This window comes from Rhodnius prolixus, unplaced genomic scaffold, assembly GCF_049639745.1.
Source record: "Rhodnius prolixus isolate KJV_2025 unplaced genomic scaffold, Rpr scaffold_1, whole genome shotgun sequence".
NCBI classification, from domain to species: domain Eukaryota; kingdom Metazoa; phylum Arthropoda; class Insecta; order Hemiptera; family Reduviidae; genus Rhodnius; species Rhodnius prolixus.
In genome coordinates this window covers 5,815,060-5,828,833 of record NW_027411581.1, presented here as the reverse complement: position 1 = coordinate 5,828,833, position 13,774 = coordinate 5,815,060, and the positions used below count along the sequence as shown (strand labels likewise).

At 31.6% G+C, this 13,774-nt stretch overlaps 3 protein-coding genes across 5 annotated transcripts in view; 2 read left to right on the top strand and 1 right to left on the bottom strand.

The window, feature by feature from the left end:
* Positions 1–603: 603 nt before the first annotated feature.
* Pex2 (peroxisomal biogenesis factor 2) lies at positions 604–3,339 on the bottom strand. The gene is made up of 7 exons (XM_074125566.1): positions 3,199–3,339; positions 2,821–2,898; positions 2,684–2,743; positions 2,427–2,606; positions 1,168–1,368; positions 859–1,074; positions 604–777 (listed from the first exon to the last, which is right to left on the bottom strand). The coding sequence occupies exons 1-7, from the start codon at positions 3,241–3,243 to the stop codon at positions 685–687; spliced, it is 873 nt and encodes a 290-aa protein (XP_073981667.1). The 5' UTR covers positions 3,244–3,339; the 3' UTR covers positions 604–684.
* Positions 3,340–3,477: 138 nt separating this feature from the next.
* On the top strand, positions 3,478–7,249 carry Eaf6 (chromatin modification-related protein EAF6/MEAF6). Its single transcript, XM_074125567.1, has 4 exons — positions 3,478–3,617; positions 4,042–4,245; positions 5,222–5,255; positions 7,002–7,249. The coding sequence occupies exons 1-4, from the start codon at positions 3,540–3,542 to the stop codon at positions 7,232–7,234; spliced, it is 549 nt and encodes a 182-aa protein (XP_073981668.1). The 5' UTR covers positions 3,478–3,539; the 3' UTR covers positions 7,235–7,249.
* Positions 7,250–9,314: 2,065 nt separating this feature from the next.
* LOC141452933 (uncharacterized) overlaps positions 9,315–13,774 on the top strand; it is a 30,433-nt gene continuing 25,973 nt past the window's right edge. The window contains exons 1-2 of one of the 3 annotated variants that reach the window (XM_074125532.1): positions 9,315–9,408; positions 10,777–10,823. Coding sequence is in view for 1 of the 3 variants with exons in the window: in XM_074125511.1 (XP_073981612.1) it covers positions 10,677–10,693; positions 10,777–10,823 (64 nt within the window). In the remaining 2 variants the exon portion in view is untranslated. Of the gene's footprint in view, positions 9,409–10,547; positions 10,694–10,776; positions 10,824–13,774 lie in introns of those variants that run through there. The other 2 variants (XR_012457686.1, XM_074125511.1) reach the window with 2 other exon arrangements.

Genomic DNA, 13,774 nt, shown 5'->3' with positions numbered 1-13,774 from the left:
TCTCTTTTGGTTGGATAGTTGTTGAAGTATGTTTATAAAAAAGAGAAAATGTTTGTTTTTTTAAAGAAATTCCTTATTTTTTCTTTTAACATTGTTTTTCTCATGGCTAAGTTGGATAATACATCTTTCGTTAGCTATTTTTGGATGGAGAGTTTCAGAAAAAAAATATATAAATGATAAATAATTCTACTTTTTTTTTTTTTTGATAAGTTTTATCTAATAACATTCGGTATTTATCCTTCAATTATTTTATTTTGCTTAGGTTATACTTAATTTTTTGTTAATGCGATAGAAATTTGGATCTGTATGTGTAACCAAACTTCTTTAACATTTAATTGATGATCCAGATTCTGATGATGTGAGGAAAGCATCACACAATATCTAAAGTATAGAAATGTCCTTGGATAGATAGATAAATATTTACTATTTTAACCTAGCAAAATCTTATTTTTCCTCAATTTTCATTCAAAAACAAAAATCTTTCTCTTTCTTAAAACTTTTGAAAGTTTTTACTGCAGTAATTGTTTTTTAACTGATCAGCATTTTCATGATAGTTTCAAAAACGTGTTAAAACAAACACAAGGGATAATAAATTATTAAAAATTAATTATAAAATGCTTATTATATTTGTTCATTATACAAAAAAAGTACAATCTAATACTACAAATTAGCAGGTTTGCTGTCCTACCACTTTAAGCTAAGTGGTAATATAGGTACTTCAGGGTTGGTATATCCACAAATCGGACACTCGAATTTATTGTCAGCCAAACGATGAGACTACAATAAAAATAGAATTATTTTTTTCTTATAATTGAAACAATAAAAAATATATCGAATCTCTATGAAAATCATACTAACCAACAAACAATAATAGCAAAATAAATGGTTACAACCCATATGATGTGGTAAAATTGGAAAATCTTTACATACAGCACACTTTAAATTATATTTGGTTATCATCTCTTGGTGGCTAAATTCATCCTTTTTAACTGGTGTATTGTACATTAAATATTTCTTAAATCTTCGCTTAAGGGCATGATAGTTTATCATGGGAATCACTAGAACTAGAAACTCCTGAAAAGAAAAACAAGTTCAATCGATTAAACACTCTTAATGTTGTCAGTTTAAAAAAAAAAAACTCTACAGGTATATTGATTTCCTACTTACTATAAGTCCATGCCAGATGAGATCTCTGGTCATAAAAGAATAGCCTATATTTCTTGAAGAAGGAGGTACAGTAGAGACAGGTTTAACACCCAGCAAGTACTCTAGAAAAGTTGGGGCACCTCCTTTTCTTAAGAATTTCACGAAGTACAGTATACTTATTATGTTTGTAACAAATTCTCCCCAGTCAATTATTTTATGGCTCTAAAAAAAAAAAATCATAATCACATTAAGGAATTAGGCTAAAATTAAAAAGTAGTAAAACCTATGCATTCACAGGTTAATGTAAACTCTTGGAATTCAAACGCCGTCATCAACCAAACTTAAGGAGCAAAACATGTTAGCAAAATTTGCTAGCTCCTAACGTAACGAATTTAAGGGAATCCTAAGGTATCCCTCCTCTGCGGAGGGATTTTATAACTATTTATTCTGTGAAAAATACAAACAAATCACACAAGTCATTACTTTTAACAAACAAACAAAAAATCTCTTTTTAAGGAAAATAAAATGATTTAGTTAAAGGCGTACGGCTATAAATTTGCGTGGATAATAGAAATAATCCACCTGGTCATACATAATGTCCGAATGGGCTTAGAAACAGCTCCCGGTGGATGCCGTAATCTCGTGTAAGAGTTTATTTTATTTCTAAAGGTCACCTTTAGCCTGAAACAGAAGGTTTCAATGCAGAGAAATACAGGCTCGAGTAATTGTACTTATTGGAAGCCAAGTAAACGGAAAAGAAGTATATTTAACTCCGCCTCGAAAACTATACAGTTAATAAGGGCAGGATGCCCCAGGGCTAGCACCAGAAGAGGACTTTCATACGCTGAACAATAAGACCAAAATTAAAACACTGTGAAAAATTAATGCTGCAATACATAATATAGAAAGAAAAGTGTCGCAAGCATTTTTGTAGAATGCAAAAATAAATATGTTAAGAACCTAGACTGTTGCTCACGTCAAACTGGGTATATTAGCATGCACAATGCCTAGTGTTGTAATATTATTTTTAAAAACTACAAGTCAACTTGTTACTTCCTAAAGTTAAAAAAAAAAGTATCTATTCATACTTCACAATTGCAACACATATTCAAAGTACATCCTCGAAATGGATATAACAAAATTTTCTTCCTAGAGATCAACGTCTGATCGACACCAGTATTAAACATTTCAAATTCGTTATTGGTGCGAAGGACCTTAGATGTTGAGCACCTTTAAAAAGAACACAATAATAAATTCGTTATTATGAAAATTGTACTTACCAAATCGGAAGCCGACTGAAATTGGCAAAAAGATAGAAAACTAGGCAACCTTTGCTTTAAGTATGATGCACCTATTTGTAAAATTCCTAATACACTCAAAGTTCTGGATGGAGTATGTCTGGTATATTTTAACCTTAATAATTGTTGTCCAAATGTGGCAGACGTACGCTCTACTGAAAGCTATAACGCAAAAAAAAAAGAAATGCTAATTATTAATATGCAAGCTTGTATGTTCAAATTAATTTTATTTAACTGACCATCCATAGAGCAATTTTAAGAAAAGTTTGTAATTCAGGTTCAAAATATGTGAATTCCAGCTGAAAATATCAAATGCAAAAACATAAATCATATATTCAACATTCAATTGCCATTTAAAAATTCAATTTATTCTTACCGGAAGATTAGTAATAATAGAATTCAACTGATTTTTAAGTAAACTGAATATTTCATGGTCTAATTCTGTAGAATCTAACTGATAACAAAAAGGTTAGATAAATTAAAATCAAACAATTCATGATAGACTTACTAGTAACAATCTGTAAATGCCATCTATAAAATAACATCTACTTAAGTTATAATTCAGTGGAGTTTTGTTTTAATTGTTCATTGCCTTGGCTTGAAGTAGTGATATATATAAAGTAACAGTAAAAAGTATTATTAACTTATACGTTAGAAATGGCATTATTCTGAGATTCTTATTAATATGCCACTCACACAATAATTTAAATTTTAAACCATTTCTGTCTCTAATTTTACAAATAATAATTATTACCACAGCTATTCTGGTAGGAGTTACTTCCACTTCTCTTTGAGCCATTGCTGATTCATTTAAAAAAATTAATCTAATTTTTGGAAATTTTAAACTTCACATCATGACAGCGAACTACCATATAACCTTCCCACCACTTAAGTTACAACACTATAACCTACTCAAATATTACTTTTAGAAGTTGTTTTTGTTGTGTTTATGGTGAATTACAAGGAAATAACACTTTGGTGGGATAAGAAGAAAGTAACTTAAATTATCAAAAATATTAAGAGTTCAACATTAATTACTGTAAAGACATTTTCATTATAAGTGTATATTATTCAATCATTGGAAAAAATTGAAATATGTCAACAACAAATGCACCAACAATTGATACTAGATCAGAGTTAGCAGAACTTGTGAAAAGAAAAGCAGAAATAGCGGTATAAATTTATATAAAGTTCTTTAAATAAAAAGCATCTTCTAAACATGTAATGATAGCTTCAGCCACTTACGGACTAGTTTCTCAGGCTTTACAATATTTTTACTTATTTGTAGATTCAGTAAATGTAATTGAAAATATATTAATTCAAATTCCATTTGAATTAATGAAGCATTTATGACCGGACACGTTCTTAGAAAACGTTGAATTAAGTTTATTTTATTATTGCTTGAGTATACATATAACAGTTCTATATAGTTCTTTTCTTAGTTTTATCAGGGTTAGTGAGAAAATGTTCTAAAATAATTCCCATTCATATAGAATAGTAATAAGCCTAATGAAATGCACTTTACAAAAGATTAAATTTATACGATGCAAAACAATTTTTTGTTGTAAGTAATGTTATATATGATTTTTTTTTTTAGGAAACATTAGCCAACCTGGAAAGGCAAATCTATGCTTTTGAAGGTAGTTATTTAGAAGATACACAACTTTATGGCAATATTATTAGAGGATGGGATAGATATTTAGCTAGTAATAAACTAACCAACAGCAAAGCTGATAAACGTAATTTAAAATTTAAAGAAGCGGAAAGACTTTTCTCTAAATCATCTATTACATCAATGGCTGTGAGTATAAATTTAGAATCTTAATGGATTGTCACTTTTGTTTAAGTACTTAGCATCGTTATGGTCAAAATACAACTTCAGTTAGTTGAATCGCTTTAATTTGAGTAATCGTATGTATTCATCATGTTTGCTTATTTAATAAAGTACTTCTCATTTAGCGAATTCCGTTTCTACGATTTGGTTGATATTGCGACTAACTTGTACATATGGATAAGAAGACTGTTTAAATTGTTAAAAGACATGTTCGCTTTTCTTCTTCCTATAAATCTGATAGTCTAACAAAATGCCTAAAATTTCTTAATTTAAAAGCTTTTTTGCTGGCCATTAGAGGTTGAATAAAAACATGCATCGCATGAGCCTGGCGAACTAACCGCTAGACATTGGAGTAGATACCGGTCCCCTTATGTAGAATTTTTAAGATAACGAAGGAAACATTCATCAACTTTAAGACTGATTGTTTGGATTTAAGACATCATTTTGCAGGATTTCTGGTCAGAACAGAATGATACTGGTGCAGCCCTAGGCTGTTTCCGTTTAATGGTATTGTTCGACTTGTTTTGGACAGAATCTTAGGTGGTTTAATTCTGTGATTGGACTTATGTACTAATTGTCTTACGCCTTATTTTGTTTAGTTATTTTTCTTTGGGATAGCTATTAGGGCCCAAAGGTGCGCTTCTAACAACGTTGATTCTCCACGGAAGTAACGTAAATCTGTTGTGAATTGTGAAATGAAGACCTTAGGTTCCTGGACAGTGCTTTCTCTGATTTATCATAGGTGGGATTACAAATTAAAACTTGAATGCTATTAAATTATTTGGATTAAAAAACCCAATCAACGCATTTGGCTGAAAGATGTTTTTCCTTTATTCAAAAAGTCATTAAAAAAATCGAATCGGCGTTAAGTGAGAAGTATCAATAGAATTAATTATTAAATTAATGTACCATTCTTATTGGTGAAATAATTTCTATTTTTTAGGCTGTGAGTGGATTAGTAGAAAGTCAAGATAAAGGTGAGATTATTAGTAAATAATATAGAAGTTAAATGTAAACTTTATTATCCTTTCAAAAGTTTCTGTTATTTCATTTAAATAAATTTTTTTTTGCATATTTTGAGTTTATTTTATTTTTTTATTGATTTAATTTTGTTATTTAAGTTTTACCTTAGTTTATATTGTTGATTTTATTGATATTATATTTGTTTGTTTATGTTAGTGCATGTATTATAGTTTTGCCTAAATTTAATTAAGTTCCCAATATTCACCGCTTTTTATTTTTAATTTCTCACAGATAAAACACAATTTCATGTAAAAAATTATGGAATACCTAGAAAGATTTTATAATTTAATTTTGTAAATCATTTCTTTTATAACCCGGCATGTTTAATTTATAGCTTATTGTATTACAGTGGAAACCATCCCTGAGGAAATCATTGTTCTCAAAGTGACTAGCTTTATTTTCAGCTGCCAATATTTTTAGCTATATTATGTTTGAGACTTAAATAATATTTATTTAAAATTTATGATCTTATACTCCTTCTATTCTACCTGAATAAGCACTCATATTGTTTCACATTTCCAGTAGAATAGAAATAGCCAAAAAAGAGGTTTTTGTCAAGGAGTGGTCAAAAATAATTAGAGGATATAATATTAGTTGCAACCTACGATTAGTATTTTGGAGTACACTTTTCAATATGTACTTTTTGCCATTTCTTATTCCTTTTTTAATTTCTATAAAAATTAAAACAACACTAGTAATATGTCTCTAGATGTTTTCTTAATAATTTACCTTTTGCAATTGAAAAGGTACCTGATTAATGTTACAATTGGGAGTTAAAGAAATCCTAAGAAATTTAAGAAGAAGATATAGTAGAAGTATCGAAAAAGAATGAAGCAAAAGTGATATCTTTAAAATAAGTATGAAATTCAAAGTTAATACAAACTTAGTCCTTACTCTTGTACTTAAGTTAAACATAAATTCAAAAGCAAGTTTAGAAGGTAAAAACGTTGCATGTACCTGTTCATTTAAATTGTGCTAATTAAACGTGAAAGACTAACCGCTCCGAATGGATCTGAAATAAAGGCTAAAACTAAAACAGAAAGTAGTTAAGTCTCAACTGAGTATCGAATTTTGTCTGTGTTTAAATTAAGTTGTGCTAGCGATGGTTGAGGATGAGTATCTATCTCAGAACACAATCTTGTGTTCGAATATACAGCTGTAATGGTTGTATAAAAAAAAACAAAAAAAAAACACCGAATAATAAACAATTATTGCTTTATACATAAAAACCCAAACAATAGAATTTTTCCGTCGCAAATTCTTGCCTTTAGTACTTGTTCTAATGATAATTTAAAAATTGTCTTAGAAAACTGAACCTTCTAAGAAACGCTATTTTGTGGGCTATTAGGATTAAAGTTTATACTGGTTTGGAGCAAGAATAGGTTGTGCGAAGCCACTACTTTTCTATCAGCTTGAGAATCAAGGAATGTCTGAAGATACCAGAACAAAAATACGTTTTAGATTTAGAGATCAGAGGTTTAGCAGATACGAAGTGGTAGTGGAGGAAATATCTCTCTAAGAAGCCAAAATCCTTTTGCAATTTTAGTTGGAAAGGAGTACTACTTTGGTTGAAAGGTTTTAATCCCTCTCTCTCACAGGATAATATCAGTAAATCTCTGTTAGATGCAGCCTCGCTGAGTACACCAGCTTCCCAAATATAGAAAATTATTGTTAGGCTAACAATTCTAAAAATATTTCAGGAGAAATAAATAGCGAAAGTGATTCCCAGACTGGAAATAGTGGCAGTGAAGATATGGCTCCAGTTTTAAAGGAGTCTGGCAAGAATCATTCTAACCACAATGGAACAAGCGTTAACAATACGATGCCAACTTTAAACGGTGGAATCGACCATCCATTATCACCAAGTAAAGAGCATAAGCTCAACAGAGTTACTAGTTTTAAGAAGAATGTTAATAAAAAAATTAAACATTGATTATAAAGAATTATTTATTTTTACCAAGAAACAAAGTTTTAAAGATTTCCAATTTTATCTCTAAATAATGTTTTTTTTAATTTTTGTAAGAAATATTTTTTTACAGTTAAATGAATTTAAACCTTTGGATTTGATTATTCTCTTTCTTTTCTACCTGCCGCAGTCAATTCCAAGCTCGTGTAGAGAAAGGTGGAGGAATCCTGCGGCACTTAGGTTTGTATTATGTCTCAGGATTATACCCACATAGTTCTCTGAAGCAAAGAAGGCGAGGAAGCTTTGTGGAAACAAACTAAACCACTGGGACTTGCTTTTGTAGGCCGATCTACTATAACCGAGATTTACTTATCACGTTTTTTACAAAATGAAATATGTATGGATGGTTTTTAAGAGCCTCATACTGCTTGGCTGGAGTCAAGGCGATGTTAATTATGAACATTTTATTTATCTAATAATATCTGAGTTTATTTATTTTTTTTCTTCTTTATTCTCTTCCTCTTCTACCAGGCAATTTGGAGGATTTACAATCCTTCTTTCTTCCTGGCTATAAATTTGGTTATGTTAACTAACATGCTCGTTTCCCTGAGAAATGGTCTATAAAATGCTAATTATAAAATTCTTACCTTTTTCTCGTCTCTAACTAGACTTCTTGGATTCCAGGATTTGCCTTGAATGTCCTGTATCCTCCATAGTTAAACGTTCTTTTGGCTAACAATTCTAAATGTTTTTAATTTCCACCTTGCAACGTTTGTACAATTTTTCCTAAAGGCTGCTATTCAAATTTATATTCTGATGAAGTTGGTTACTTTTGCACAATTCCCTCTGTACTAATTAGCAAACAATCGACAATACGTGCAATCAACAATAGATCAGTTTAGGAAGTCAATATTGTATCCTTTATTATATCAAAGCCCTGAAGCCCTAAGAGGAGCATAATTAGAAGGAAGCTGAAGTAAAAGTGTGCTAAATAAAATAACCATGCAAATTCGGAAGGAAGTGTATTCAAACAGGAAATCACAGGAACAGATATATGAGATAAATTCCAGTTTGGCTTATCTGGAAAGTTATTCAAACCCTAGAAAAAAAATTAAGTTAGATAGATATTTTCTATACTATTAAAAAATGATTTTCTCAATCTCTATACACCGAAGAATGTTAGATACTTAGTTGGATTCAAAATGCAGACTACTATCACAGATTTCATATATTAATTTATATAATTTTAATTATATATTTTATAAGTTATTTTTTTCAGCACACAACACAGTTCTGGCACAAACAGAAACGTCGTTAGAGAGGTGAGTGGTTGTAGTCGTCTTTGGTTGTATGTGTCACGTTTGCTGAGCGTTCAGAAGCGCGGCCTGCAAAGCTAGGGCGATTATAACTGTATTATTTTACAATACACGTTAATAGGAGAAAATTAAGCAAAGTTTACAACGCTATCCGTGGAAATTCTCGATAACTGATCAATAGTTCTGTCGTAATGATCGTAATGCCTGCCTGAATTGACACTATTTCACTTTATTTAGACGCTACTCAGCTGAATATCCACTTTGTAAAATATTCAGAAGGTTTGATTGCTTATATTGATTACGGTCATGAGGAAGTGCGTTTAAACTGAATCAATAAAACACTTTTAACACTGAAAAACTGTTTGGCGTTGCGTTGACCATACAGGTATTGACACAATTTAAAAAATATTTCAATTAAACGTAATTAGACTTTAAGAGTATCAGTATATAGTAGAAGTTTAAATAAAATCCTAGAAATCATTTTGAAGGAAAGCGCAAAAAAAAAACGGGAATCACCGAAGGTGAAGTCGCATTTTTTCATCTATTTCGAACTTTCTATGATTTTATTTTTTGAGCTAATTTTGCACACATAGTTTTTTTAAGAGCGCTAAAAGATTTTTTCCATGTTTAGAGGGCTTTGAAACAAATGCTTTGGTAAAAATTCAATTTCGAAATTTAGTACGATCTCATTACATCCCCTAATTGGAAGAAAGAGAAAATAATTAACACATTATTAATACAACAATTTCGCCACAAGCGCTAGTGTGCCTGAAATAAGCTTTTCAGAAGGTTTTTAATTTATTGTCTTACAAAATGAAGTAAAATTTTCTTTTTTGTTTGTTTGTTTTTGTTTAATATATTAAGATGTTAATGGTAGTAAAGCTGGTAAGTCATTACAAAATTTAAAAAATAAACTGCCATTAAATTTTAGTTTTGTGATTATTAAATCCACATTAACAGTTAATTAACAATAGTTTAATTTTTCCAAAATTAAATGAGAAATTTCTTTCATTAGAGGTTTTTTAGCGTATAATCATAATAATAACCCTATTTTAGCTCATTACACTAATGATAATTACAGTATTGACACCTATAATCCTGCACGCATCAAATAGTGTAAACAATTATTTTAGCTCAAGTTCTCAATTTAAGAGTTTTACCTTAACGCCAGGTTATAGTTCTAATTATAACAAGAATAATTTAGATACTGAAGAAATGTGAGTACCCTCCCAAAGAGGAACTCAAACAATATTTCCGGTACTTTTTGGGTGAACGTACTTGCAACTCCCTGGTAAAAGGGACTGCGTTGAAGGTGCTGAACTCTTGCATTCACTTCCATATTGGTGTCAGAATGTTCTAGCAGAGACTGAAGACTGGAATAGCTGTCTACTGTTAAAAGTTTCTTTTGGTTGGGTTGCCGGGTCATATGGGTATTTCGGGACCCTATATGATCCTCATCGGTCCCGAACCAGTTGTTGGCGTGTAGTATGACGTGTATCATGGGTTCTGGGCTTGAACGGCCTCGTAGCATTCAATCTTAAAGTTCTTCGATTGATCAGTTCCCACATCATTTATTGTAAATTTTTAAACATATAACTATATAAATCGGTTTAGCTTCTAAAATTTGGCGTTCTAAGACTCCATCTATGTCACTTGTAACAAAGGTCGGTCCCGATTACGTGACATTCACTTTTTTCAGTGCATAATAGTATTTAGTAGAGTATTGACCGTATAAGTTGATTTAAGCAATTATAAATTGAGTTTATTCAAATTTTGAAATTCAGACTTCCTTCGCTATTGGGCTTCCCATCTATAAAACTCGTACAAGCTCGTGCCACTCACTTTTCCCTCTATGGATCCGTATTTTTCCTGCAAGTAAGTAGTATGAAAATAACAGGACCGCACCAGTATATATTTAACATATAACATACGCATGAACCAGTATATATTTATACATCAACCAGTTCAGATTAGACAGACGCCATTGTTAGATTTCATTTTCAAGACAAAATAAAAAGTAGCATCTAAGCAACGAAGGTGAATGAGAGTGTGTCTAACGCCTCCCTATCCCCTCCATGCTACTTCGCAGATGATTGTTATTTTGTTTCCTAGCCATTTCAGAGTCGGTGCTTGTTCGGATTGCTGGCTGTGATATGGCACATTATTTAGGGTACCTAGTTATACAATTATTAGTTTCGACTTTGTTTTTATCTATTAAATTCAGCTAATTTTTTTTTTTTTTGTTAATTTCAGGGACAATGATTCTGTTACATTTACCATCAATGGAAAGGTGTACAACGGTGAGTCAAATATTTGATTAATTTTTTATTGTATTATATTTATCCTTCTTTTAACTCTACAGTTAAAAGAAATTGTATCAATCGAGTCAAATTTTGGCAATAATATTTTCACCATAAATAAATGTACTGAGGACCCCCAGTGTACGAAGAGAGGATTTTACACAGTACATATATGCCAAAAAAAACGTAGATGATTCAAATTTGATTAGGTTAGTTGCGACTACGGTCCCCCATAAAAAGATTATGGTAAACATCAACCAACCGGAAGTTAGTGGCGAATCCAGAATATTCGTTTCTACAAGATAGCGGGATATTCGGTGCATGGTAGGCAGACCTTTCAGGGCGAATATTACTGCGATACATTTGACAATGACAATAATGTTTAAGTAAAGTCAAAGGTATTTATAAATTGATAACCTAATTTACTGTTTATAAAGTGATCGTATAGGGTGATTTAGAATTAATGGAAATAATTATTGAACCATTTTTTGAGGAATGTAAATCGATCAATAAATTTGTAAAATCAATTACAGAAGTATCGAAAAGTTAGTTGCAGTGTTTTAGTTTTCGTTTTCTCTTAGAGTGACTGGACGTAACATGGTTGGCGGAGTATTTTGCAGTATTGATTATTTATATTTTATTATAATTGATGCTACTCATCCAGCTTATTTAGGAAGTTCTGGTGGGAGCCGGTAATTAGGGGAAACCATTTCCTGGAGCCTACTCTTTCTACTACTTCAATGTCCTCTCTAAATCTTCTGCGGGAACCATATCTAAATTTAAAACAGAGTATTTTAGGTTGAATGTATTCCTCTTGAACACCTGAAAACTACCCAGGCTCTCTAGATAGAGCGAGAAGTCAGAAATTACTACTCCCTGAAGCAACGGCATTGGATGACCTCTTTCTTACTATCTTCAGAAGTACTGAGGCTGGCTTCCCATCCTAATCCCTTTCGGAAGAAAGGACGCTGTGATGTGTGACATATTAAGAAGTTGGAAGAGTTCTAGAGAGGTATCTCCATTCTTTTCTGGAAACCACTAAGGCTTTCTAGAGGAATCTCCTAGATCGGGGAGGCGGAAGGTTTGAAATAACCATTTCCTGGTATGTAATTCTCCCTGCTTGTCCGTGACTTTTGTGGTGTTGACATGAAGAGACACAGGGTTTAGAGTTAAGTTTAGTGGATCTTATGCGCTATTGTTGGTCGACCTACACTGGATGACATTCGCCTTCGGACTCAGTGGCAACTCACCAACAACCTTTGTGCTGGAAAAATTATTACTTAGTGCCACCATACGACCGACAAGCTCTCTGCAAGACAGGAAAAACAGAAAACCTACTACCGGTACTGCCGATAACCGACTGTATGTCTTTTTATAGGACACGATAGATTCAACGAACATCTCCACCAAGATAGTGGACTAAAGGAGTGCCTCTTATATTCTGGTTGATTTGTGTTCAGTTCCTATTTTGAGACATTAGACATCAAGCTCATGTACTCCGGTTGAAATTATCACAGAAACCTCTCTACTGAATAGCAAAATAGAAATTGAAAATAATATTAAAAAATTAGCATCTCATCAATGAAGCGGCTAGATATTAGATATTATTTGAGGTTATAAATAATAGATCTTAACACACCAAACTTTGCTTGTTTACAAACTGTGATAGTTTTACGTATATGTATAAAGTCGGCTAAGAATACTTTATCGACTTTCCCCTATTAAAATTTTTAAGTATTAACATAAACATCTTCAAATTCTGATTTTCAAATACATTTATTTCTTTCACCTTTATAGAGTCTAAAATTTGGCGTAAAACGCAATACGTTCTTTACCAAAGTAAGTAAAAATTAAAATAGCAATTTTGCTGTTTCTTAATACAAAGAAACAATCTAAAAGAAATAACTGGACATGTACATGAATAAAAGTATCATCATTGGAATCAATTACTGTCTTTTCCGGTTTGTCATTTATTTTGTTTATCGTTTTTATCATTATTGTTAATTAGTTCTAAAAGAGATAAAAAAAAAATGCAGCAGAACTATGCACACCGTTCATGTGAGCGTTTTCAAAAGTTTTATCTTTTTAATCTACAGTTAATGTCAGCCATATTCATACACCTGGTTTTGGTTTCTCTATCTGTTTTTATTTTATTTGTTTGTGAGTCAGGGAGAACAAATAACACTCACATATTAAGTAAATTTTTATTTTTCACAACATAACACTTTTTTCAATTCATAAACTGTATTTGAATTTGAAAATGTTTATTTACAATTTAAATTTTTTTATACAAATATATATAAAAGGAGGTTTCAGGCTGCATGCCTATCCTATATCCTCTCCACAACATATCAACATTTACATTGGGTACAAGTCCAACTTAATGCTAAGGCAAAAAATTTAAAAAAAAAACCTTACTACATAAGATTAATTAAAGCAAGATATGCTTTAGCCTTCTGTGTTTGTATTTTCTATAATTAAGAGAACTTAAGTTGTAGTCCATAATACTTTTTATATGCGGGTAGGGACTATGTGTACAGGAAGTTACAAAGTTTTCCGTAGCGTTGTAGATAAATGTGGACACGCTGGCAACATCAAGTGCTGCATGCATGTAATCTATGGGTGTCCACCGGGGATATGACCCAACTAACCTTAAGCATTTGTTTTGGACTCTTTGTAACTTCCCGTAATTGGTGCAACAGGTATTGGACCACACAGGGGCTGCATATAGTAGTACGGAGCGGATATAGAGATAGTAGATAAGTTTTTTATTAAGAAAATCTAAGTTAGAGTTGCGGTTCAAAAGAGGAAAGAGACTGCACATAATTCCTACCGCTTTATCGCACACTGAGTTTATGTGTTTGGTGAAAGTTAATTTGGAGTCTAACACCAACCCGAGGTATTTAACTTCCTTGCTCCACGGAAGGGAGTCGCCGTTAATTTGGACAAAT